Below are 24,181 nucleotides of genomic sequence, written 5' to 3'. Positions count from 1 at the left end.
TCTCCAAAATCCGGAAAACTGGACTGGGTCTTACCAGGGGTAGAATAGAAGTAAAAATAGACATCAGTGTTCAGAGTTGAACCTGTATTACGTCATAAAAGAAAATATTTGCATATCCTAGCAACATGATGACGCAGTCAGTTCTCTACCCGCCCACATCGTTTGCGTCACGCCATCGAATTGTCAAAGACATCTGCAATAGATAGATAGATAGATAGATAGATAGATAGATAGATAGATAGATAGATAGATAGATAGATAGATAGATAGATAGATAGATAGATAGATAGATAGATAGATAGATAGATAGATAGATAGATAGATAGATAGATAGATAGATAGATAGATAGATAGATAGATAGATAGATAGATAGATAGATAGATAGATAGATAGATAGATAGATAGGCACTTTATTTTTTCAACTACAAAGCAGCTTCATGTCATTTTGCTGCAGGATTTACTGGTGCACTTGAGGAAAGAATACTATGAAATATTGAAGCAACAAGACAGTAACCTGTAGCTACAGCTGAATAAATGCCTTGTGATTTTACTGCAATTGGGTATGGAAGCAAATTATTGGTTGGCCCCAAACATGTATGTACTGTATATGATGGAATTTTTTTGTCTAAATATGTTTTGTCTTTTTGTTTCTGCAACATTCTAGCGTTTTTAATAAACGTCCGCCATAACTATCAACATTAACATAATAAGCAAAAGCTGCAAGCTTTACATAGTATATTTATTTATTTCAATGATATTCAAATTGGAATGTTATTCCAACTTACAGAGACATACTAGCATAACTAATTAATTAATTAACGTGCTGTTATCAAAGTCCGGAAGGGATAGCTCTCGACTGTCATGAAGAGAACGGGATCAGCAGCTGTGAACGGGTAGGCGGAGACAGTCCTCTTGCTTCCGCGTTTCCCTCTCACTTCTCTCAATACACAGCACACCGGTAATTTTGGTCACGTTTCCAACCCCCTCGTCCTTATTTATTCCCTTTTTAGTTCTACCTGTAGCGAGCTTATTAAAACGGCTTTACAACATTTAGCGGAACCCACACAACCCTGTCCTACATAATCAGGCGTTGTCGACTGGCTCATCCATGTATTGGAGTCCTGGGCCCCAGCGCACCGGCTCCTGCTTCAGCCATGTCGGCGCAGAACGCAGCGGCTGGCGGCGGTGACAGAGCGGGAAGCGAACCGGCAGGTAAATGAAACGCAACACTACTGCTGTCACCGTCGGTAATGCTTGCATATGCTGGCAGTAGGGGGGTGCCTTGTATCGAGGTTTAGGCTGACAAGGTGAGGTCCAGGGGTGTTTATTGTCAGTTTGTTGCTCCGCTCAACTGAGGAGTTTGCGCTATTCCGAAACTAGGTCAGTAGATCAGTAGAGCAAGCTCGCCCTCTAACGCTACGCCATTTATGTAACAGCCGTACAACCTTGTTCATCACACCACCACCGTGTCGCAACCTAAACAGGTCAAATATTAAAAACCTATTGTCTGTTAAATATAATTATTCGTTCCAATTAATGATAACCCGTACATGTAAATCACAACGAAAGCTAGCTTAGCAGCAGCAGCGGGGCCTGTGTTTATCGTTCTCTATCGAAGGATGCGTTTATTTAAGGTGGTATTCTTGAGAACACCGTGTTACATTACGTTACAGTAGATTTATTTAGCACTTCGTTTGCAAATATAATCAGTTTTAATTAATGCACAGCGTAGTTACGCGTTTTATACGTACAAAAGAGGAGCCCAATCAGTTATTTGTTTTAAGCTTTAAGGTTGCCACAGTGAGCCTCCCTGCCTGTAGAAGCCAGTCCTCCTTTAGTGTCACATCAATCAGTTCTGGTTTCAGGACTAGATGTACTGGACTGTTGGAACCAGCTTTAGGGTCAGTTCAGGCTGAGTAAGAAAAAATACAAACACACATGACTGAAAATAAATGAACACCTTTTTTGATTATGCTTAAAAATATATATAAAAGTAACATGTTCATTTTAGGCAATATATGTGTATATTACCTAAAATGTATGTGACCGTCCAGACAAACCGTTGCAAGGCAGTTTCAAATTTAAGGTTTTAAATTTCCTTCTTATTTATTACTGTGTAACAGGCTTGGGCTGGTTATTGATATCAAGGTGTGCCGCAGTTTTAAGAAGTTGTGGTTTTAAAACTGCTACAATTTCTACCCACATAATTTCTGCAAGATAAAGTTCTTTTAAGTAGACGCTGGAGAATGAGATGGATGGCTCCCTGCTGGTGCTGCACACTGCCGATCAACTGGCTGAATAGAACCCTAATATACAAGGCAATGAGCTGAGTGAAGCTGACACCCCACCCACCTCAAAAAATTCAGCAAATAGTCTGAGTGGTTAGTGCTCCGTTAGTGCAGGTTTGTGCCGTTAAAATTTTCGTTTGTGCAGCTTTCGTTTTCGAGATATTAAAAATTATATTTTAGGTCATCCAGAGTTCACCATCCCCCCATGTTGCTCCAAAACAAACCAAACTAGGCTACTTCGTTAGTGCTCCGTTTGTGCAGGTTTGTGCAGTTAAAATTTTCGTTTGTGCAGCTTTCGTTTTCGAGATATTAAAAGTTATAATTTTGGCCGATGACGTCACCATCCCCCCATGTTGCGCCAAAACGAACCAAACTAGGCTACTTCGTTAGTGCTTCGTTAGTGCAGGTTTGTGCAGTTAAAACGGACGTTTGTGCAGCTTTGGTTTCTGAAATATTAAAAGTTATAATTTTGGCCGATGACGTCACCATCCCCCCATGTTGCGCCAAAACAAACCAAACTAGGCTACTTCGTTAGTGCTCCGTTAGTGCAGGTTTGTGCCGTTAAAACGGACGTTTGTGCAGCTTTGGTTTCTGAAATATTAAAAGTTATAATTTTGGCCGATGACGTCACCATCCCCCCATGTTGCGCCAAAACAAACCAAACTGGGCTACTTCGTTAGTGCTCCGTTAGTGCAGGTTTGTGCAGTTAAAACGGACGTTTGTGCAGCTTTCGTTTCTGAAATATTAAAAGTTATAATTTTGGCCGATGACGTCACCATCCCCCCATGTTGCGCCAAAACAAACCAAACTAGGCTACTTCGTTAGTGCTCCGTTAGTGCAGGTTTGTGCCGTTAAAACGGACGTTTGTGCAGCTTTGGTTTCTGAAATATTAAAGATTATTTTTTAGGTCATCCGAGTTCACCATCCCCCCATGTTGCTCCAAAACAAACCAAACTGGGCTACTTCGTTAGTGCTCCGTTAGTGCAGGTTTGTGCCGTTAAAACGGACGTTTGTGCAGCTTTGGTTTCTGAAATATTAAAGATTATTTTTTAGGTCATCCGAGTTCACCATCCCCCCATGTTGCGCCAAAACAAAACAAACTGGGCTACTGCTCATCATGAGATATTACATAATTTTCTTTCATACGCCAACTGACTTCACCTAAATTGATGACTGTGGCCTGCTCTGGACATAACCACAAAGCAAGCAGTTATTAATTTCGTATGTTATTGTGTAAGTTAAATTCTGCAGATTTTCAGCTGTTGTACAATGTGTACCTTCTTTTGTTTTGAACTTCAATAAAGATTTCGAACAAGAAGAAATTTGTCTCATTTCAAGAAATGTTTTTAGATAGTAATGTTTTCTCACCAATATAACTTTCTCCACAATAAATGAATCCTGTCAAGACAGGACATGCGGCCGTGACCGTAACGTAATGTGTGTATTTGTACGACTGTTCAACTGTGCTTTGGTTTCGGAGGTGGTTTCAACAATTATATTCACATTGTTGACTTACTTTCTGCTGATTATGCAGCAAAAGGGTAAAAAACGACAACAACAAAAAATCCATAGCTAACATGCTAGTTTCTTGAGCAAATAAAGTTTTTGCAGAGTTAAACCGGAAGTGCATGGCAGGGTCATTGGTTCAACAAAGTTCATCCAAGTAATGTACTTAATATTTAGTAAATATATTTTAAATGCAACGAGTTTCATTTCATCCAATTGCTGACATTAAATGTATATGCGTGATCTTCAAGGATTTTTAAAAGCACGTAAAATGTTTTGCCAACTTTGACAAAGTTCTCACACAACGTCAACTGTGATTGGCTCCACCCACACTGTAGCGAGTGTTGTTTTTGCGGAAGAGCAAGTGTAATTTCAGCCTCTCGTTGAAATTATTCTAGCAGTTTGAAAGAAATCGTTTTGAAAGAGTCATCTTTGGAATTTTTCCAACCCTGATTTTGATTTTTGAACAAGGTAAGTAAATTAATGTTCAGGTTTCATATAAAATGTTGACTCGATGCAAAGCAGAGAGGATGTATGCATGGATAGCTTACGGCACAAACCTGCACTAACGGAGCACTAACGAAGTAGCCCAGTTTGTTTTGTTTTGGCGCAACATGGGGGGATGGTGACGTCATCGGCCAAAATTATAACTTTTAATATCTCGAAAACGAAAGCTGCACAAACGAAAATTTTAACGGCACAAACCTGCACAAACGAAGCACTAACGAAGTAGCCTAGTTTGGTGTGTTTCGGAGCAACATGGGGGGATGGTGAACTCGGATGACCTAAAAAATAATCTTTAATATTTCAGAAACCAAAGCTGCACAAACGTCCGTTTTAACTGCACAAACCTGCACTAACGAAGCACTAACGAAGTAGCCTAGTTTGGTTCGTTTTGGCGCAACATGGGGGGATGGTGACGTCATCGGCCAAAATTATAACTTTTAATATCTCGAAAACGAAAGCTGCACAAACGAAAATTTTAACTGCACAAACCTGCACAAACGGAGCACTAACGAAGTAGCCTAGTTTGGTTTGTTTTGGAGCAACATGGGGGGATGGTGAACTCTGGATGACCTAAAATATAATTTTTAATATCTCGAAAACGAAAGCTGCACAAACGAAAATTTTAACGGCACAAACCTGCACAAACGAAGCACTAACGAAGTAGCCTAGTTTGGTGTGTTTCGGAGCAACATGGGGGGATGGTGACGTCATCGGCCAAAATTATAACTTTTAATATTTCAGAAACCAAAGCTGCACAAACGTCCGTTTTAACGGCACAAACCTGCACTAACGAAGCACTAACGAAGTAGCCTAGTTTGGTTCGTTTTGGCGCAACATGGGGGGATGGTGACGTCATCGGCCAAAATTATAACTTTTAATATCTCGAAAACGAAAGCTGCACAAACGAAAATTTTAACGGCACAAACCTGCACAAACGGAGCACTAACGAAGTAGCCCAGTTTGGTTTGTTTTGGAGCAACATGGGGGGATGGTGAACTCTGGATGACCTAAAATATAATTTTTAATATCTCGAAAACGAAAGCTGCACAAACGAAAATTTTAACGGCACAAACCTGCACTAACGGAGCACTAACCACTCAGACTATTTGCTGAATTTTTTGAGGTGGGTGGGGTGTCAGCTTCACTCAGCTAAGGCAATGACGTGCGGTGAGGTTCATAGCTAGTGAGGCACTGACTTAATCAAAATCAGATTTACAAATATAGACCCCCTGCATGTTATTGTTTACATATGGAAATTTCGCGCATGCGGACAACGCTGGAGAGCAAAAAGACTATTCTTCTACATACATAGCCGCGCTGCCGCGGTAGAATAATTCCGTTAACTCAATCAAACTTGGACATGTAGATATTATTAATGTCGTGCTGTGCTTCACAGCAAATGGAAAAACCGCTAAAGTACAACTCAAAACCACGTCTTTCTCGCTCTCTGTATCAGCGCGGCTACGCGCAGACTCGTCTCCATAGCAACTGACAACAACGCCACAATAAAAAACACTCAAATATTTCCCACACAAAGAGCAGAGCATTCAGTCTGATGCAGTAGTATGGTTTTAAGCTTAATGTTTATTTTGCGATTGTTAATAAGTGATTGTTGTGGTAAGAGGAGAAAACTATAAATATATCGCTGCACTTGACTTTACTGTATGGCTAGCTCGCTGTTACTGTCTCTTACTCTACAGTTGTGGAGTCACAATGTCTGGGATCATGAGCGCCCCCTGCCATGAGGCAAGAGAATTGCGTGCCTCACCTTGAATCTGTTCTCTGCCATTTCTGATCGCTTCTCCGCACACGAAACACGTTACACACACAGTTGGTGGCAAAAACCACTGTACATTATATACATAAGCTAAATTATGGAAAATCAGTTCATATATTAAATGTTTTTGACCATTTTATTGGCGGCGTACAGAAAGGGGGAGCATGCTCTCATAGAATGGCAGCCAGTGCAGTTAGCGAGAGGTTGCGCAATCCCATGTGAGGCTCAGCTTCCTGCTACCTTACCAGCTTCGCTTCCGAGCATTTGAATTGGAAAATGCAAAAATTAAACGATTTTGGAAAAAAAAAAAATCTGAATTGGTTAAGCTAAATGAGAAATAAGTACTTTATAGTACAAACCACAGGGTGAAAATAGGAAGATTAATTATTTTTCCATGATACAGGTGAGGCTCTGCCTCACTTACCTCCCCTTACCACACAATACATAGCCTAATATAATATAGTGTCATTTTCCAATGCTTACAAGAGATAAATTTTGCTATGTAAATGTTTCACATGACACAGTGATGGTCTTACAGCTAAATTACCTGCTAACTGTAGTTGGAAAGCTACAGCTAGCAGGGCCACTTTCCCAGTTAGACTAATTACCAGCTTATATCAGCTATTCACAAGTTACTAGATGAAGAGAAGAATAGCAAAATTGTATAATTTCCTTGCAATAAGCACTTAGGATGAAGCCTTTGTAACTGTAGTGACCAGTAAGTTGTGTAATGTTAGCAAGTGTAGTGCTTTTAATTTAGTCAAAGTTCTGTAACACAGAGAGCTTTACAGAAATTAAAAATGCATAAAAAAACCAATGGAGACATTTACCTAAAGTGATCAAACTAAGTAAACGAATGAAAGAAAGAAAATGAAGACAAGATGGATACATCAGTCAGTTGTGTTGCTCTGTGCTTAAGTGCCACTGAGATTATAGAAAGCTTTACAACCTTAAAATTCAAAGGTCAATCTATTTGTGATACAGTCTAAGCAAGCAATATTTACATCAAAGTGATAATGTAGTACTTGCCAAAACAATTAGTTAGAAATATCAAACCATAAACAGATGATGTATGATGGTAAAGTTGTTACTAATTAAAACTGAAATTCAACAAACACAAACAGTACATTATTATAAACCTCAAATAAAATTTAGAACAAATTGTTGCATGTTTAGTTTGCAATAACTATTATTATCCATCTATTATATGCACCTGCTTGTCTTTGCAGGACCGCATGGGGCACACATACACATGCTTGGGGGCAATTTAGATGGGGCAGTTAACCTAACAGTCATGTTTTTGGACTGTTGGAGGTAAGCTGGAGTACCCAGAGAGAACCCATGGTTACACAGAGAGAACATGCAAAGTCCACACAGTTAGACCCCAGGCCGGGATTTGAACCCAGAACCTTCTTGCTGCAAGGCAAGAGTGCTACCAACTGAACTGCCATGCAGTCCTATTATTAATGTGATTATTATCACTATTGTTATTATTATCACTACTAGGGATTGACAATATTGTAGTGTTGAGAATATACTAACTGGAAGATTTTCTGTAGCAAAAAATATAATTCTTTAACATTTATAATGCTGATGTTTTAACCCCCAAAATCCTACTTCGTTAGGATTGTTACTTTTGCTCTGTATAAATAAATAGATGCAATGAAAGATAAAATGATTAGTTCATGTAGAATTAAACAATGCCTAAATGCATGGCTAATGGTTTATCAGCTTGAGATTTCTTCAAATAAGAACTTTGGGTCAGCTTGACCCATTTTTTCATACCCACACAATGCTTTGTCATACCGCTGTATATAAACTAGCTGAGGTTTTTTTTGTTGTTGTTGTTATGTTTTTTTTTTTTTTGGAGGAGGAGATTTAGGCAAGTCTAATTTTTTATGAGTTATATTCATGGACTGTCATAAAACTATCAAATCTATTTTTATCTCTAAAGTAGAATAATTTCTTTTGTATTTTAGAGACAGATTATGTTAACTTTATAACTTATCATAATATTTTTTATGCATTGCAATAATAATAAAAGTGACTAAAAGTACTTAACAACCCATTAAGATCTTTGTTTTTGTTCAGCAATAAACATTATGGCTAAGGATGTCCATAACTGCAGTCAAACCTCCAGAGGTACAAATATGGCTTTTAAAAAGCAAAATTTATAAAATGTCATGTAAAAGCAGAACAAAAGAATACTGTAGAAGTACGAGACATGCGAAGTGGTGAAATGACATGCACCAATTCAGGGTGGCTGCACAATGTATAATAGATATAGCTATATAAATAGAGTAATCTATCACAAATATATTCCAAGTTTCATGACTACATATTTAACATGCCAATAAGATATACAGTATATCCTGTTGGATAGTCTTTCTGTGGAAGAGGCTCACATTAACACAGATCCAATAATGCTAAAAGTTACAGATATTGTTGATAGCAAGCATGAGAGAAAGACAGGAGTAAACAAAATGTTGGTTTGCTTTGCACAGATGAATAAAATCACAGAGTGACACAAACATATTAGTGTTAGCTTAAACCAAGAAAGCTCACTGAGGACCTGCCATGCATTCACATGTCCTGGTATGTGAAATGATCAGAATGAAAAGGGTTGAGCTGGCAGTTAGAGGTTTGGCCATGTCTGTGTGCTCAAAATGAATAAAAGGGTGTGTCCACACTGAATAGGGTACTTTGCATTTGTTTCATGGAGCCTTTCAAACCTTGGGATCGTCCTTCAGGCACGCCACCTTTGGCACAATCAGTCTATTTGAGGCAATCAAAATAAAATATTTCAGAGTTTTGGGGCCTTAAGCTGTTTAATAGATGCTTAGAAGATTGATGGATAAAACTCCAGTTCTATGACGAGAAAAGACTACAGAACGCCATTTTAGTTCTGCATTCAAGGACTTCTTTTCTCCAGTTATTTAAATTCAGTTAAGATCTTTGTGTCATAATAATTTGCACTCTCCATTTTTTTTCATTTATTTGCATTCTTGTTTTTGAAATATTGATGTATGAGTATCTTAACACTTTGAAGATTTAAATGTAGGGTCTGCTGCTTTAAATTAGATAATGAAATTAGACTTTCATCAAGCAGCAGATCGTCATGCTGTGGGTCGCATAGGTGCAGCCAAAACTCAAGTCAGAAATTTGTTGAATGAGCTTATAAGTAAACAGTTGAGCCGGAGAGAAAGGTTGTAAGATTTATTGGAAGAATGTGTGTACAGTCTGATCTTCATTTAGCTTCTTTGCAAACTTGTAATCTGGCAGAACTTGGCAGAGTGAGGCGGATTAGAAGTCGGGTCACTGCTGATCTGTTAAAGGCTATTTGGGTCACAGGGTTTGTGGCTCGTGGTTAAAAATAGATGAAATCAATAAAAAACAGTCTGTTTCCAGTCATTCTCTTGAGTTTCTCTCCCACATATTTTTTCAGAAGCCTTACAGCTCATGGCACACCAGACCAGATGTGGAAATATGAAGACTTGAGCTCATTTTTGAGAGCCACTGTCAGCAGTTTGGGATTTAAATGCTTCATTACACATGGTCGCTTTTGAACAACCCATACCGCACCATTCCTGGGCTTCTCTCAGCTGTAGGCCTTTGGATAATAGTACGGTACAATTGCAATGCAGCTACTGGCCTCATACAACACAGTCCATTGATTGGGGACAAAAAAATATCACTTTTTGCGACAAACCTGAGACCTAGTGCATCATGTTTGTTGCTGCATTTGTATGAACGCCACATCCTGAACACACCAGACCTTAAAATAGCATACCAAACCACACTGACACGTCTCAGATCATGGAATCAAGGAATAAAAACTTTCCAATGTCCCTGAGCTAAAACAATTCTGCAAAGAAAATTAGGCCAAAATTCCTCTGCAGCAATGTAAAAGATAAATGTTTTGCTATTGCAATCATTTGATGGCAGTTGTTACTGCCAAGGTTGGCACAAGTTGTTGGGTTTATGGAAAAGGGCCAGATTAGTTTGGAAAGCTAATTGTTCTACAAATTTTAATCACTGTTTTAAAACAGCTCATTGTAATTAGTCTGGTTATATTTGTCTGAAATAACTTTTTTTTAATCCAAAATGTTCAATTATAATGAAAATAGAATTTTTTTTTACAGCAATGTAGATTTAGGAAAACTTTTCCTGGTGTAAAACTCCATGAAATGCTAATATCAGTGATGGTTCATTCCACTTTTGAACAGCCTGATTTTGTAATTTTCTGTTTTGATAATAAAAACTGAAGTCACCACCTAGATTTGCTTGAAGAAATTTGTTAAAGTTGACAAATAGAAATTTTGGCAGTAATGTTTGAGCATTTACATCACTGAATTTGAAGCTTCTGGAGTTCCTGAAGGACAGTGCAGTAGCTGTCTGGCAGCAGTTGGAACATATTTTGACCAGGGTGTGAGGAGCTGGCCGGTAGTGCGCAGCGACTATTATTTATGATCCTCAAAGCCTGAGAAAACTCAGCTGCGTTCTTTGCTTTTTGAATAAAAGGAACATGAACTGTTGGGGGAATTTTATCAAACTTTACTGTACCTCAATAACCATAAACTGCCCATTTCTTGCTGCAGATAAATGATGATCTTAGCATTTAGGATTTGTTTCAGAGCATTTGATGTCTGTGTTCCAGATGATGTGCTGGTTGAGGAAGAACAGAGCAATTCTCTGCCCAGCTTGATGACCCCATCCATAACATCTGGTATGTCCTCGAGTATGGACATGCCAAGGAAGCGCAAGGGAAGCACAGACAACCAGTTAGTATTCCTCATACACTTGATCTCATTAAAATAGACAGAAAAAAAACCCCTGCTAAATTATGTGTTTATTCTCCTCTCAGGGATTCAAAATTGGCTATGATTAGCGATGCAGATATGGAAGATGACCAAAACAGGTGCTTTGCTCATTTTTAAAGGGAAACATATTTTGTGCAAATTTTTCCAGAATAAATTTAATCTATCCATGTGAATTTGGTGATTTTTCTCTCCACAGGTCAGACGGAGAGGACCAACATGTCAAAATTAAATGCTTCAGGTAGAAAAACCTTATGATAAACCTCAGATTAAACAAATGTCTGTTATAGTTCAATAATCCAGAGTGTGCTGCTTTTCAGAGGTCAGTGACATATTTATTTAAATGTCTTTGCAGGGAACCACACAGCCAAATCGAGAAGAGGAGACGAGACAAAATGAACAATCTTATTGACAAACTTTCAGCCATGATCCCCACATGTAACCCCATGTCCCGTAAACTGGACAAACTCACGGTGCTCAGAATGGCAGTGCAGCACCTCAAATCCCTCAAAGGTACAAATTACATCCATAACCTGTAGTAAACAAAGATGGTAAGCCCTATTTTTCTCAGTTCAAAATATTTCGAACTTAGACTTAACTGACAGAGACAATGTATGTCTTGTTAACTTCTTTAAGCCTTTTACATTGTGAAACTGTCTGTAATTTCAGGTTCAGCAAGCTCCTTTTCTGAAGCGAGCTCCAAACCATCATTTCTTCCCGAGGAAGAGCTTAAACATCTTGTCCTCAAGGTAAACATGAGATAGTAAAACATGTTTGCATGTGTTACTTTATGATCAAAACTTTAATGATATTAGAATTTTCCATCAATTACAAAGCAATAAAGTAGACTAGATTAGTTTTTCTATATTTTTGAACTACATTAGTTACATTTACAATGTACAGCATTTTACAAAAGCCTGATGGCTTTGTGCTTTTGTCTTGAGCAGATCCTGACTGTCGCTCTTTCCTTGTCTCTGTTGTGCAGGCTGCAGATGGGTTCCTGTTTGTAGTGGGCTGTGATCGCGGGAAAATAGTTTTTGTCTCAGAGTCCGTGACAAAGATATTAAATTATAGTCGGGTAACACTTTTACATTTGTCGCATAATCTGCTGTTTTTGTGGCTTTATGTAAAAACACCAGACACACTAGATGGGTTTTTGTTATGATGTCTGCATAGTGCATAGATGGGAATCTATGAAGTGCTGGTGACTTTAAAAGAGAGCATGCTCCCTGCTGTAGAACTGCTAGTTAAAACTAAAACATTCATTCACTATATATGTGCTTGATAGTTATGTTTGTACTGCTATTATAAATGGACATTTATGTTTGGAGTTTGGCCATATTAAGATCTTAATCTGTCATACTTCTGCTAACTTGCTGTATCTTGTGTTTTCATACTCACTGAACTTTTTCCTATTTTATCCTGTTACAACCACAAACGTGAATGGGTTTTATGTGGTCGACCAACACAAAGTGGTACATAATTATGAAGAGGAAAATAAAAATCAGGTAACAGGTAAATGCAACACCCTGGTATGTAGTTAGAGCAACAAGTCCAAAAGCCACAGCCTCTGTTACACTTTCAAATGTGTGACATGTTTGCTCCATATTTCAGGTCTTTAACTCCGACTAGCCTCTCATTCCCTGCAAAAGAAGGCAACCCTAATATTTATGCTGCCTCTTCCATGTTACACTGTTTATATTTCAGGATTTTCTATGTTGGTTTTCTACCACATGTAGTATTTTGCATTGAGATTGTAAAGTTTAATTTTGGTTCTTCCACATGTTCAGAGAGTTTCTGTGTCCCTTGGTCTTTGTGGTTGTGTATTTTGATTCCTTCACTGATCAGTCTAAATTTGACTGAATTTAAATCGCACATTAAATTGTCTATTTTTATTGGTTTTTAAATTTATCTAAATAAAGATGCCAGTCTCAATTTTCAAACTTGTATGACCTTCCTTATACTCCCTTAACGATTATGCTCTACTTTTGTGTTGCCATAAAATCCCATTAAAAAAATATTAGACTTTGTGATTGTAATGTGACAAAATGGTAAAAGTTCTAGAATTATGACTACTTTAACATTAATAGTGTGTCTTTAAAATCTGAATCTGACTTATTTCCATCTTTACACCCTGTCTGGTGTGCTAATGGGACAGAAGTCCTCAGTAAAAATACCCTTTGAAACTAGTTGTTAGATCTGTTTAAATTAGGTATTTTTGTTGGTTGTTTCATCCACATGGAAGCCTTGTCTAAGTATGCGGTGTCCTGTGTTTTTCACTTTAGGCGGAGCTGATTGGACAGAGCCTGTTTGACTATATACACCCCAAGGACATGGGAAAAGTGAAGGAGCAACTGTCTGCTTCTGAATTGCACCCTCGTGAGCGGCTAATAGATGCTAAAAGTAAAGCGTTTTATTTTTGTCTGTGTGTGTGAGGTCAAAAGATTTAATTTACTGCAGTGCGTTTAACACTCTGGGTATCTGCAGCTGGTCTGCAGGTTCAGGCTGACCTTCCCATCGGTGCGTCACGGTTGTGCTCAGGCGCCCGGCGCTCCTTCTTTTGTCGCATGAAGTACAACAAGATACCTGTGAAAATTGAAGAAAAGGAAACCCAGGCAAACACCTCTAAAAAGAAAGGTGATCACAAATTGCTTGGCAGTTTCCACAAATGACTCCCAGCGGTGGATTTTATTTTGTGCATATTGTTTATGATATTTAATGCATATTTTTATTTTTTTTAAGAGTCACAGAAATACTGCACAGTCCACTGCACCGGCTATATGCGCAGTTGGCCAACCAGTCAGATGGGAGCAGAGGGGGAAGGAGAGGGAGACAAGCAGGACAGCTCCTACTTTAGCTGCCTGGTGGCGGTGGGACGCGTCCATTCACACTCAGCTCCGCAAGTTAACGGAGAAGTCCGAGTTAAACCCACCGAGTTTGTTACACGCTACGCCATGGATGGAAAATTCACCTTTGTTGATCAAAGGTAAATTTAATTTCCTGTGACAGGAGGGTAAGAAGGCCTAGAGGATGATGTAGCTTGTCTGTAGATGGACCAGGGCTGGCTACATTTTGAAAATCATTCCAGATATTTTAACCATTCTATAAATGAGATGCTTTATACAGTTAATTAGGATTCTAATTAATATTAGAATCATGAAGCAAGTACATTTTATTACTTAATTTTCATATATAAAAGAAATGGACCTGCGCTGTTTAACGTCATGGTGTTTATAAAATGGTTGAAAAACGTGTAACTTGAAACATGAGTGGAGGAGGATGGGGATTTATGTCTTAACACATTATAAATTCCACCTTTAAAGCTTTGGGCAAAAAAGAAACAGAAAAGTTGTGTATTTGTTTTTATTTCTATGAGCACACCCTCCCTCTGCAGCTTTTCAATGTCTGAACTTTTTTTCCTCCAACAGAGCAACAACCATTCTGGGTTATCTTCCCCAAGAATTGCTGGGAACGTCGTGCTACGAGTACTTCCATCAAGATGACTTACTACATTTAGCCGATCGACATCGAAAAGGTAACCTACGTGTCTTGGTTAGTTTTCTTCTTTAAGCCTTTTTAAAGTCTCTTCTGCATAAAATGCACCAGCTTCAATATTGCTGCGATGCGAGCTGCAAATTTCTCGTTGTTCCAACTGTTAATTTTGCACACAGTATGCTTTGTCTAATATGTTGTTTAATTTGCATTTTTTCCTTCTTGTCACCGCTTTACAGTCTTGCGAAGTCGGGAGAAAATAGAGACAAACTGCTATAAATTCAAAACAAAATACGGCTCTTTTGTCACTCTGCAAAGTCAGTGGTTTAGTTTTGTCAATCCTTGGAACAAAGAAGTCGAATACATAGTGTCAACCAACACAGTAATATCGTAAGTATATGCCTGCAGCATCTTTTGCTTTATCTGACCATATCTGCACAAGGCTGCTCAGAAAACCATCTGCTTCCTGTTCTCTCCTCCTCTGATAAGGTATGACAACAGTCGAACAGCGCGATCTGGACACAAGTCTGAACAGTCGGGCAATTCCAAGGCTTCAGAAGGTCAGAGCATAACAATCACTGATTTACATCTGTGTGCAGCTTTCATGCTTGCATGCAGCATCTTCTATGATTTTCCTTGCAGGTGTGCATGTCGGTGTTTTGTGTCTATGACGTGTGTTTTTCCGTTGAAGTCAGTAAACTAAGTCTGACCTAGAAACGTTTGTAGGTCACTTTGAGCATGTTGTTTAAGAAACTGGTGCACACTGAAAGATGGGCTCAATTAGTTTGTTTTTGAGTGGAATTCTAAACAATGTTGTTAATTAATTAATTAACGGTTCAGCTACATTATGTGTTGCGCCTGAGAGTTTCGTCATAACACTCGAGTTAACTTCTAGAAAAAGGCTCCTACGGAACAAAGTCTTGCAAGGAGTGTGGCTGCAACTGGATGTGCTGAAAACCGCACATATTTTTCTTCTTAGTGCAGTTATTGTGACTCCTGTGAGTCCTGAAAAGTATGGATTTGGCTTTTGTGATAACTAAAAGCCAAAAGGAAAAAAGCTAATTGAAAATTTAAAAAAAGAGATTGTTTTAGACTTTGTTTCTTCTTACATTTAAATTGATATTTAAGTTTCCACATGACGTGTTGATTTTACCCTTCACCTTTTAGTATTTTGGGGTTTTTTCTCCAACATGACTGGAGACAGACATTGAAAATTTAACAAAATGGCCATTTACTAACTGTTTGGTCTGTACACAACATTAAATTCAAGTTGAGCAGACCCCTTGATTCTTAAAAACAAAGCAATAAAGCCACAATTTTTGTGAGATGTAGAGAAAAAAATAAATCTGCCTCAAACAATTTTCATGTAGCCTTGGATAATTTATCCTTTATTTGACAAACCCAAGTGTTACAGCATTTGAAGTAAAGCTGTTGACTTATTATTCCTCATTATTTATGGCACCGATAGAAAATAAACTCCCTTACTATTCAAGCAAGCTCATAATTTATACTTTGTAATTTATTTCTATCTTCTTTTAATAGCTGCAAAATTACTAATTAATGAAGTGAATGACGCGTTCTACATGATTTTTAAGAACCTTGCATAATATGTGGTGCCAACTTCTAAAGCAGCAGAAACCACCTCAAGACTCTTGAAAAGACCTTTGAAAAGCATTTATTTGGTGTGACTCTGGACTAAAAGACTTTTCGCCGGTGTGTTTTAATAATGTTAGAAACATTTGTTTGTCTGATTAATTAAATTTTGTTGCTTTAAACAGAATTATAAAAATAAACCTGCCCTGAAAAGGTCTTCGCATATAAAAATACGCATTTTTGAATCCTAATCTTACTTATATTCTTACAGACTGCAAGAAGTCCCTTCCAGTTATACCAGGCATCTCCTCTACATCTGGAACTATGATATACGCCGGAAGTATTGGGACACAGATTGCCAATGAGCTGCTGGATTTCAACAAGTACGGCATCACAAGTATTTAATTTTTAGGGTCATGAGAAAAAATTTGACACTTTATGCTATAAAACATGTTCAGACATATGGATATCTTATGTTAATTTTCAAATCGGGTAGATAAATAATAACTGAATATTTTTAAATATTTTCTTTAATATGAGCCAGATATTTCCACTGTTTTAGAAAAAATCCAATCAAATATGTAAAATATTCCGTATTTCTGATCTGAGGCCTCTGGAAAAGTGGTCGGTCTCAAAAATTCTTTATGGGTTTTATGGAAACTAACCTGCCAATGGAGAACTTTAGAAACCGCTGCAAACATGCTCAGCTTTGGCCATGCAAATGACTGTAACCTGAAAGCAGGCCACAGGATGCCACAAAAAGGCTCCAAAGATCCTTAAATGTCCTCTTGGCGCCTGCAGCAGGCTCTTACTGCAGTGGGAGTGAAAGTGCCTCTCCACAATCAGGAAGAAACTCAAAAAATTTTACTTTTGTGCTCGGTGTTCAAGCAGGAAACATTTGCTCTGTCAGATAAACATCAGACTTAAAGTGAGGGAATTTTTAAAAATGACTAGAAATCTGTTATGTAAAACTTTTTCTTATAAAAGAACTGAATATTTAATGGGATATTCTAATTTTCTCTCATGGCTTGATTATAACCTAAATATTCCAAAAAAAATTCTTTTCATCCATCTCCTTAAGCAGCTGTGTTTTTCCTGCTATGCTGTTTGATACATTATTGATTAGGTCTGTGTTGATCTGTTCAGGCTGAATTCATCACCTTCTAGTGGGAACGTCAGTCCATTCAGTCTGACACAGGAGAAATCTCCCCAAACACTCAATCAGATCACCAACAGTGTAAGTGTCTGTTAAATAAATCCTGTCCAGAAAACAAATTTTGAATTGTTTCATATGTAGAGATGAGCTTTATAAATGTTTCTATGAACCGTTTACATAACCAAGATGTTTCTCAATACAGGAGGAAAAAAATGACTTCCGTGTTGGTGTTTTAAGTGCAATCGGAGTTTCTTACAACTCTTTTTGTTTTAAAACATTAGAATGGTGTCTATTACTGCTTAGAATATTCATCTCAAATTGTTTGGAGTTTTAAAATCACCTCAAAAGAATTGACCTTTGTTACTGCTTCTTCTGCGTCTTTTTAAACATACTGCATACTGCCTCTAATCTGCTTCTCTTTTTCCTCTCCAGGTGCCAAACGGAGAAACTTCTGACATGGAGATCCCAGGAAAGTCGAGCTCAGACGGTGAACCTCAAGGGGCTTCGTTCCCAGGCGGAGACTCGCTGATGGGTACTCTATCCAAACCTCTTAATAAGCCTAAAACCTATTTACTTCTCCTTCATTACAGTATAAGGCTGAATCACAATTATCAATCCTGCATTATATATTTTTATACTTGTTAGGAAAATGTCCCTTGGTAACAAAATAAATTTTGACATAACAGCATTTTCAGTAACTGGTTGACAATGAACTAAAAAGTAAATACTAATGTGCATACAGTTGCTCCAAAGCAGCAGACTTTCAGTCAGTACAGCAATCTTTAAGGCAGCAAAAAGCATGTAATAAAACCATTGCTGAATATTGTAATAACTATGTTGATTTCAACATTTACCAAACTCTTGTCTGCCTTTTCCACAGTCACAACAATCCCACTCTTCTCTGTGAGCTTAAGCATTTGCAGCTAGAAGCATACATAAAGTGGAAACATAGATGGCAGTAGAAGTTTGTCTTTTGGCAGTTTTGTCTGCCAAAACTTTGTTGGCACATACAATGTGCTTTTTTGGTACTTGAAACATAATATCTTACGAAATATTGGACTTATTGTTCTGTTCCTGTCCCTTTGTTTCCTAGTGAGTCTCTGAAAAGTTTCTCTTTCTAAGATTCATAACCTCTTAGTTAGCCAAGTACTTAGAAACAATTGGGACCCGCTACACCTTAAAAACTTAGGGATAAGGGCAGGAAGAGGTGAGGAGTGCAAGGCGATTCAGCCTAAATGTGTGTTAATTTTTTTTCCCTTTGCTTCAGGGGAGAATTCCCAGCTGGATTTGGACAGTGTTGTTGGACCCAGCCTGAACAGTTTCAGCACCGACGAAGCGGCCATGGCAGTGATCATGAGCCTGCTGGAGACCGACACAAACTTGGGAGAAGCCGTAGACTTCGAAGAGATGCACTGGTCTTTATAAAACCCGTATAACAGCTGCTGTGGGGAAACATTTGAGTGATCAGTTTCTTTGTGACAGGATTGCTAACTCCAAAAAGCAGCATTTATGATTTTTTTTTTATGTAGAGACTTTAAATTATTAGTTAACCCCTTTCATCAGAAGCTTTATAGTTTCTTGGCGACTGCTCTCCCAAGATCAGGAGTGGTGACTATCTGGGACACTTTCCCTCCTCAGATGGAGGATGTTCCTCTTGAGCCTTGCAGCAGTTCCTCACTAGATAAAGGTTTTAACAAGTTGAGACAAAAAGTTGAATTCCCAGCTTTTTATTCCTCGATCACAGTTTGAAAAAGATTTAGGTATGAAAATGCAAAAAAAACAAACAAAAAAAAAACACTGAACTGACTGGTTGCTACTGTTTGAATACTAAAAAAGGACATGAGGAAGACAGCCTGGTCCCTCTCTGTAAAGCCTCAGGATCTAAAGCATTGGAGCGCACCATGGCAGGCCAACCTCTGTAACATCTACCTTTTGAGAGTCAACTCTTATGTGGATGCTTGGAGGGTTTCTCTTGTCAGTATCAGAACATATTTCAAAAAAGCAGCCCTGTATAGCTCTTCTCTTCTACACTGACCTATATATGCTGTATTTTGTGGGGTTAATGAGGGCAAACACCACATTTTCAGACCACATGTGTCTTAAAGGGACAGTTTGCAAAGAAGGCCCCAGTTTAATAACTTCAGCATCAGACATGGAGCAGGTTGGGATATGACATTTGTCCTTATACATTTAGAACAATAGTAGAGTAGGTCAACTTCATGCTAAGCAAAAACAAAACAAACAAAAAAACATTTCAAAAGTGGTGACTATGAGGTTTGTTAGCAACTCACTTTAAATTTGGTCAGTCTGGGTTAAAGTTGAATCTGAGGGATGATAGAGGAAATAATTCAGGGAGTTATCCAGTTGAAGGACTTCCAGACTCCCCTGCTTTCTCTGACTGTACCAGTTCACCTGTGTGTTCTTATGCCACATCAGCTTCATAGTTTTGCAGGTAAACTCTAGCTTTAGGCGTGTTTCTTAATTTTTTATTTTTATTTTTTTTAATGTACATTTATGCACTGACCTATTTCCGAAGATGTGTTAATGTTTGTCGTGCTTACTGGATGCACACTGGGTTGTCTCATAAAGCTCCGGTCAGTAGTTTACATACATTCTTTATCTGCATGAATGTTGTATTATTTGAAGTTTCAAAGCTTCATTTAAACCTTTCTTTTTTTTTCTCTCCAGGGTTGAATAATTAAACAATATACAATTTCAGTGATTTTTGAAACCTGGGTTCACAAGTTATACATTTATTGCGACGACTGAATTCCCACCCTGACCTCAACTCTTAAAATTTTTCTAATATTTCTAGTCTGTTTTTTAAAAGCCAGATTTGTATTGGGAAACCAGTGGCAATTACTGAACCCTACCAATTTTGCCAAGGAGAGTGCAAGATATTAGACCAGAATCGTTTTGCTAGCTAGCAATACTTTGTGGTTCAGGTGCAACTTGTGAAGCAACGCTATGCCAAATAACAGTGAGGGTGTTTGTGTAAATTTGAGCCTGTATGAATTAAAAAGAACTTTATCTTTAAAACTAATTGAAGTAGTGTGTCCCAACATCTTCTCACCCTGCTTAAAGAAGGGTTCAAATGTATCATCAACGACCTGCAGACCTTTTTTTTTTACCTTAATGCTATGATGTGTGTATGTAAACTTTTGACCAGAACAGTGCTTTCTTTAAGGGATTGTGCTATGCAGAACTATCATTCCTCACGTTTCTACATTTAAATTTGTCCTTTGTCGTTTTCTCTCTACATAGTGGTTTGTGCATGCAACTTTTGAGTCCCAGAACTTTTCTGAATCCTGTTGCCATTTACCTCATGTAGAGTTTTGACTTTCTGTTGCTTAGAATTGCACATTTTATCTCTTAGGGAGAAAAGTGATAGCCATTATTATGATAATCTGTTTTGTTGGTGATACACTGTATTGTCCCATTGGGTTTTATTATGTAATCACCAAAATTCCCTCAAAATTAACCAAATTTATGCTAATAACAGCTATTGTTGAATTTATGTACCTATATGTAAACTCATTGAAAGAAAGCTAATTTATTGGTTGTTTTATTGTATAAAAACATGTTCTTAAAATATTAAATGCCAAACTATAGATGAATTTAAGATGCTGTCAAGTATCATTAGCCATTAACACTTCCATTTTACAAGTTATAGCTACAGATATGACATTTTCTATTCTAAGTGTTGAACACAGAGTGTTATAAGAAGAACATTTGAAAGAGAATTGTACAATTTTTCAATATTTTTGTCAGAAATTTGTGTATGTCTATTTTACCCTATATAAATATTATCTAATATACTGGCACCTAAGCATTAGATGGAATAGTTTGTCTTGTTTGGTATCTCGGGCCACGATTTAATGAGTTCTTGAGGACTGTTAAGTTTTTATCCCCAATAAGCAGTCTTGTTTCATGGATGGAAAAGGTTGTAAATTATGAAGAATACTGTCTTGTCTTATTAAGCTTGAATTATGAGGAGCCAGTCGACGGAGCAGCTGAATTCACAGGGACCCCCCTGCCTGTGTCCGAAGTGCCTTTGGACATTTCTGCTCGGACACATAATGAAACCTGTGGTGTTGTTGTTTTTTTCTGTTTTACTTGGAGGCGCCTCTGTGGACTGAACGGAGGGCTAATCTGCATATCTTTGGATTAACTTGAAGCTCCATCCATGGCATGCTGTGCCCATCAATGGATGATGTGGAAACCTGTGCAAAGATGGAACCAGCAGCTGCACATGTTGGCTTCAGAACTCACTACCTAAGCAAACACACAGCGCTAAGGAGTCATGCCATGGATACAGGTCCTTTTTCTTTTTCTAAGGCTGTTTGGTATTGTTACTGTGCAGCTTCCTCCGTTGTTCCACTGTTGTGGTTGTCGTTTCCTCAGAAAGATAATATATTGCTCTCATGTCAGCCTGTTTTGCTGTGACAGAGTGATTGACCTTTTCACAGAGTTTTGCTTCGACTCCATTTGAAATAAAATGTAGTTTTTGTAAGCAAATGAACTGTCTTTTTGTGTGTCCAGATATTGGTTTTTAAAGCCAATCAGTGCCAGAGATAGTTTATTTTAATCTGGGATATACAGTATGTCTCACTGCATGAAAAGTTGCAAGGTTATATCTTTCCAGGACCAAGTTGTAGACCTTTGATGTAGAAAACAAAATATTTTCTGTGATGGCTTCAAAGTGCATGACAACAAGAAAACCATAAAAACACCACACAAGCAAAAAACCTGCAAAAACGAAATTGTGCATAATTTTTAATAATAAAGCAATATAAATGCACAATAAGAGGTTAAAATAGTTCTGTGAAGTAGTAAAAGAAGCCATGCTTTTTTTTCTATGCATTTTATCTTGCTGAATTTATTTTTGAGTAAAGACTACATATGTTTAAGTCTTCAATAGTTTTTAATCATTTTTTCTGTATTTGTTTTTCAGTTCTATAAAAGACCAGGCTAATAAGCCCTTGACTAGAGTACTTATGGATAACGCTTGCTTTGCAAAACAAAATTAAAAATCGAAATAAATAAACAAACTAATAGGAAAACTAAAGTGAAATATTGTAGCAAATGTTGCCTAGAATGTTGTGAAATTAAATCAGTCTTCTATTACTCATTTTACTTGCATATTCAGTTAAATTGTGTCCAAAATGAAAGCACTGCTAGAAAATATGACAATGACTAATGGCACTGACGTTGATTATAAAACTTTGCAGTAACCCATAATCTCCAGTAGAGAGCGCTGGTGGCACAGTGTGCAGAGTCAAAACCATTGAAAGGCTTTAAGAATTTCAGCTGTACAGCTGTTTTCAGTATAATCGCATATTAATGCAATGATTTGTACAGGTGTCATATAAAACCTATGTTGATATTTAAATGTCTGTGTATAGAAAATACCTTTTCAAACCTTGTTTTAGCCTTTCGGCTTCCTATTGGAGCAAAGCATTCCATGTGACCAGAAATAAACAAATTGGCCTTTTTTTCATCCATTCTTTCGGGTTGATTTGGCTCATTTAACTTTATTTTCTGCTGCAAAACAATGTCAGCGATATCCAGTCAATTATTTTACTATGACATAAAAAGCAAACTTTTTTTTGATCATTGCTCGAGATCATCACTGAAGGTCTTTGATAACAAAATGCGGCCGCTCCAGTGGGTCGTGGTCTACTTCATGAACCCCTCCCGTGTGCTTTACTGTTGCCAAACTTTTATGGAAGTGCAAATGTTATGCCGCAGCCATACCACGAACAACTACACAAAATAAATTGATTAAAAATAAGTAAACATTAGGAATTGACAGTCAAAATAAACCAACTCAGATCCGTTGCCAACTACATCTAAAGAGAATCTGATTGGCTTAGCAGAACAGTAGCTTAGTAGCTTCAAAGGGTCATTCTGAACTTTGTTTGCAATCATGATAGTTATAATTCTTTGGTTTATTTTTGTAAAACTAATGTTTCACAATGCTTTTTTTAAAATCAATAATACGTCCCAGTTAAGGTCGCCTGTGGTAAACCTCTGACTATCACGTCTCAGACTTTGAAGAAAATATCCTTTCATGGTCCAACACAAAATTACAATAACTACTTTAATTAATGTAATATTATTAATCACTGTGCTTTTTGACTACTATCATCTGTGCCAAATAAATACATTAAAATATGCAAGTTTTCGGGGTCAAGTGACAGACTAACAGATAGATCTGGCACCCATTTGCTCCTGTTACGCTACAGTGAACGCCACAGGCTTCCTGGCTTGTAAAAGGGCGCATTCCCTAACAGTCAGCCGGGAAACAACTGGGATAAAAGTGGTGGACGTCAAGAAGAGTTTTTCTTTTAAATGGGGGGGGGCAATACATTTTTCCCAGGGGATGGTGATCAGACAAGTCACACTGATCTACGTTTATTATGTCATTATTAACAGTTCTTAATCTTTTTAACAAGAAGCACATTCATGCCTCATCCCAAAACACTCATTGGTATTCTCATGCAGCAATCCCTCCCTACTGCAGTCCGAAGAAAATGTTATTCCCGTCTGCATCAAGACTACAAACGAATTGCACATGTGCATGGTGCATTTACAGTATCAGTGCAGAAAACATCCAAAATTATCATATTTTAGAGTCCATGTTTTACTGCGACTTGTGTATCCATTAGCATAAAAAAAAATTCTGATTTGCAGAATCAATTTCGTGTGTTGACCCATAGGGACTTCTAACAACTTATACATAGCCAATACTTTCCTGACAAAGGAGTTGGTGGCACTAAAGATCATTTTCTGTGATACATAATGCAGAATCATACATGTATTAATTACAACAATGTCGATATCTTGGCAACCAGGCAACTTTATTTTATTAATATCAGTCATTCTGGACGTGGGAGTCCGTCGCGCGTTCACTGTGGATTTGTGTGCCGTTTGCCTCACTGGATGAGAAATGGTGCGCACCCAAAGATCCCTGCTCCCGGACCAATCCAGGTTGGAGCAGGGAGGGATTTTTTTTTTTTAACTGTGGCGTCATCAACTTTC

General features: G+C 37.8%; 1 protein-coding gene across 2 annotated transcripts; it reads left to right on the top strand.

Annotated features, from left to right (window-relative positions):
• The first annotated feature begins 847 nt into the window (after positions 1–847).
• LOC102235655 (aryl hydrocarbon receptor nuclear translocator-like protein 2) lies at positions 848–18,972 on the top strand. 2 transcript variants are annotated; one of them, XM_023351120.1, is made up of 17 exons: positions 848–1,213; positions 10,737–10,860; positions 10,944–10,997; positions 11,096–11,137; positions 11,252–11,409; positions 11,566–11,645; positions 11,882–11,974; positions 13,182–13,299; positions 13,384–13,533; positions 13,639–13,882; positions 14,325–14,431; positions 14,628–14,778; positions 14,878–14,948; positions 16,253–16,364; positions 17,128–17,218; positions 17,570–17,669; positions 18,405–18,972. In XM_023351120.1, exons 1-17 carry the CDS (start codon positions 1,156–1,158, stop codon positions 18,560–18,562), a joined length of 1,911 nt encoding a protein of 636 aa, XP_023206888.1. In that variant the 5' UTR covers positions 848–1,155; the 3' UTR covers positions 18,563–18,972. The 2 variants fall into 2 exon arrangements, with proteins under 2 accessions (XP_023206888.1, XP_023206897.1); XM_023351129.1 differs by lacking the exon at positions 11,882–11,974.
• Positions 18,973–24,181: the final 5,209 nt, after the last annotated feature.

This window comes from Xiphophorus maculatus, chromosome 2 (assembly GCF_002775205.1).
Source record: "Xiphophorus maculatus strain JP 163 A chromosome 2, X_maculatus-5.0-male, whole genome shotgun sequence".
Taxonomy (NCBI): Eukaryota; Metazoa; Chordata; class Actinopteri; order Cyprinodontiformes; family Poeciliidae; genus Xiphophorus; species Xiphophorus maculatus.
Note: the sequence above shows the minus strand (reverse complement) of the source record. Positions and strands in the feature narration are given on the sequence as shown.

What these genes read in the sequence shown, in the direction of transcription:
- LOC102235655 (XM_023351120.1), top strand. Translation starts at nt 1,156, where the DNA reads ATGTCGGCGCAGAACGCAGCGGCTGGCGGCGGTGACAGAGCGGGAAGC. An exon ending in GCACCTCAAATCCCTCAAAG is followed by an intron (nt 11,410 to 11,565) that starts GTACAAATTACA and finishes CTGTAATTTCAG; the next exon opens with GTTCAGCAAGCTCCTTTTCT. An exon ending in TTCACCTTTGTTGATCAAAG is followed by an intron (nt 13,883 to 14,324) that starts GTAAATTTAATT and finishes TTCCTCCAACAG; the next exon opens with AGCAACAACCATTCTGGGTT.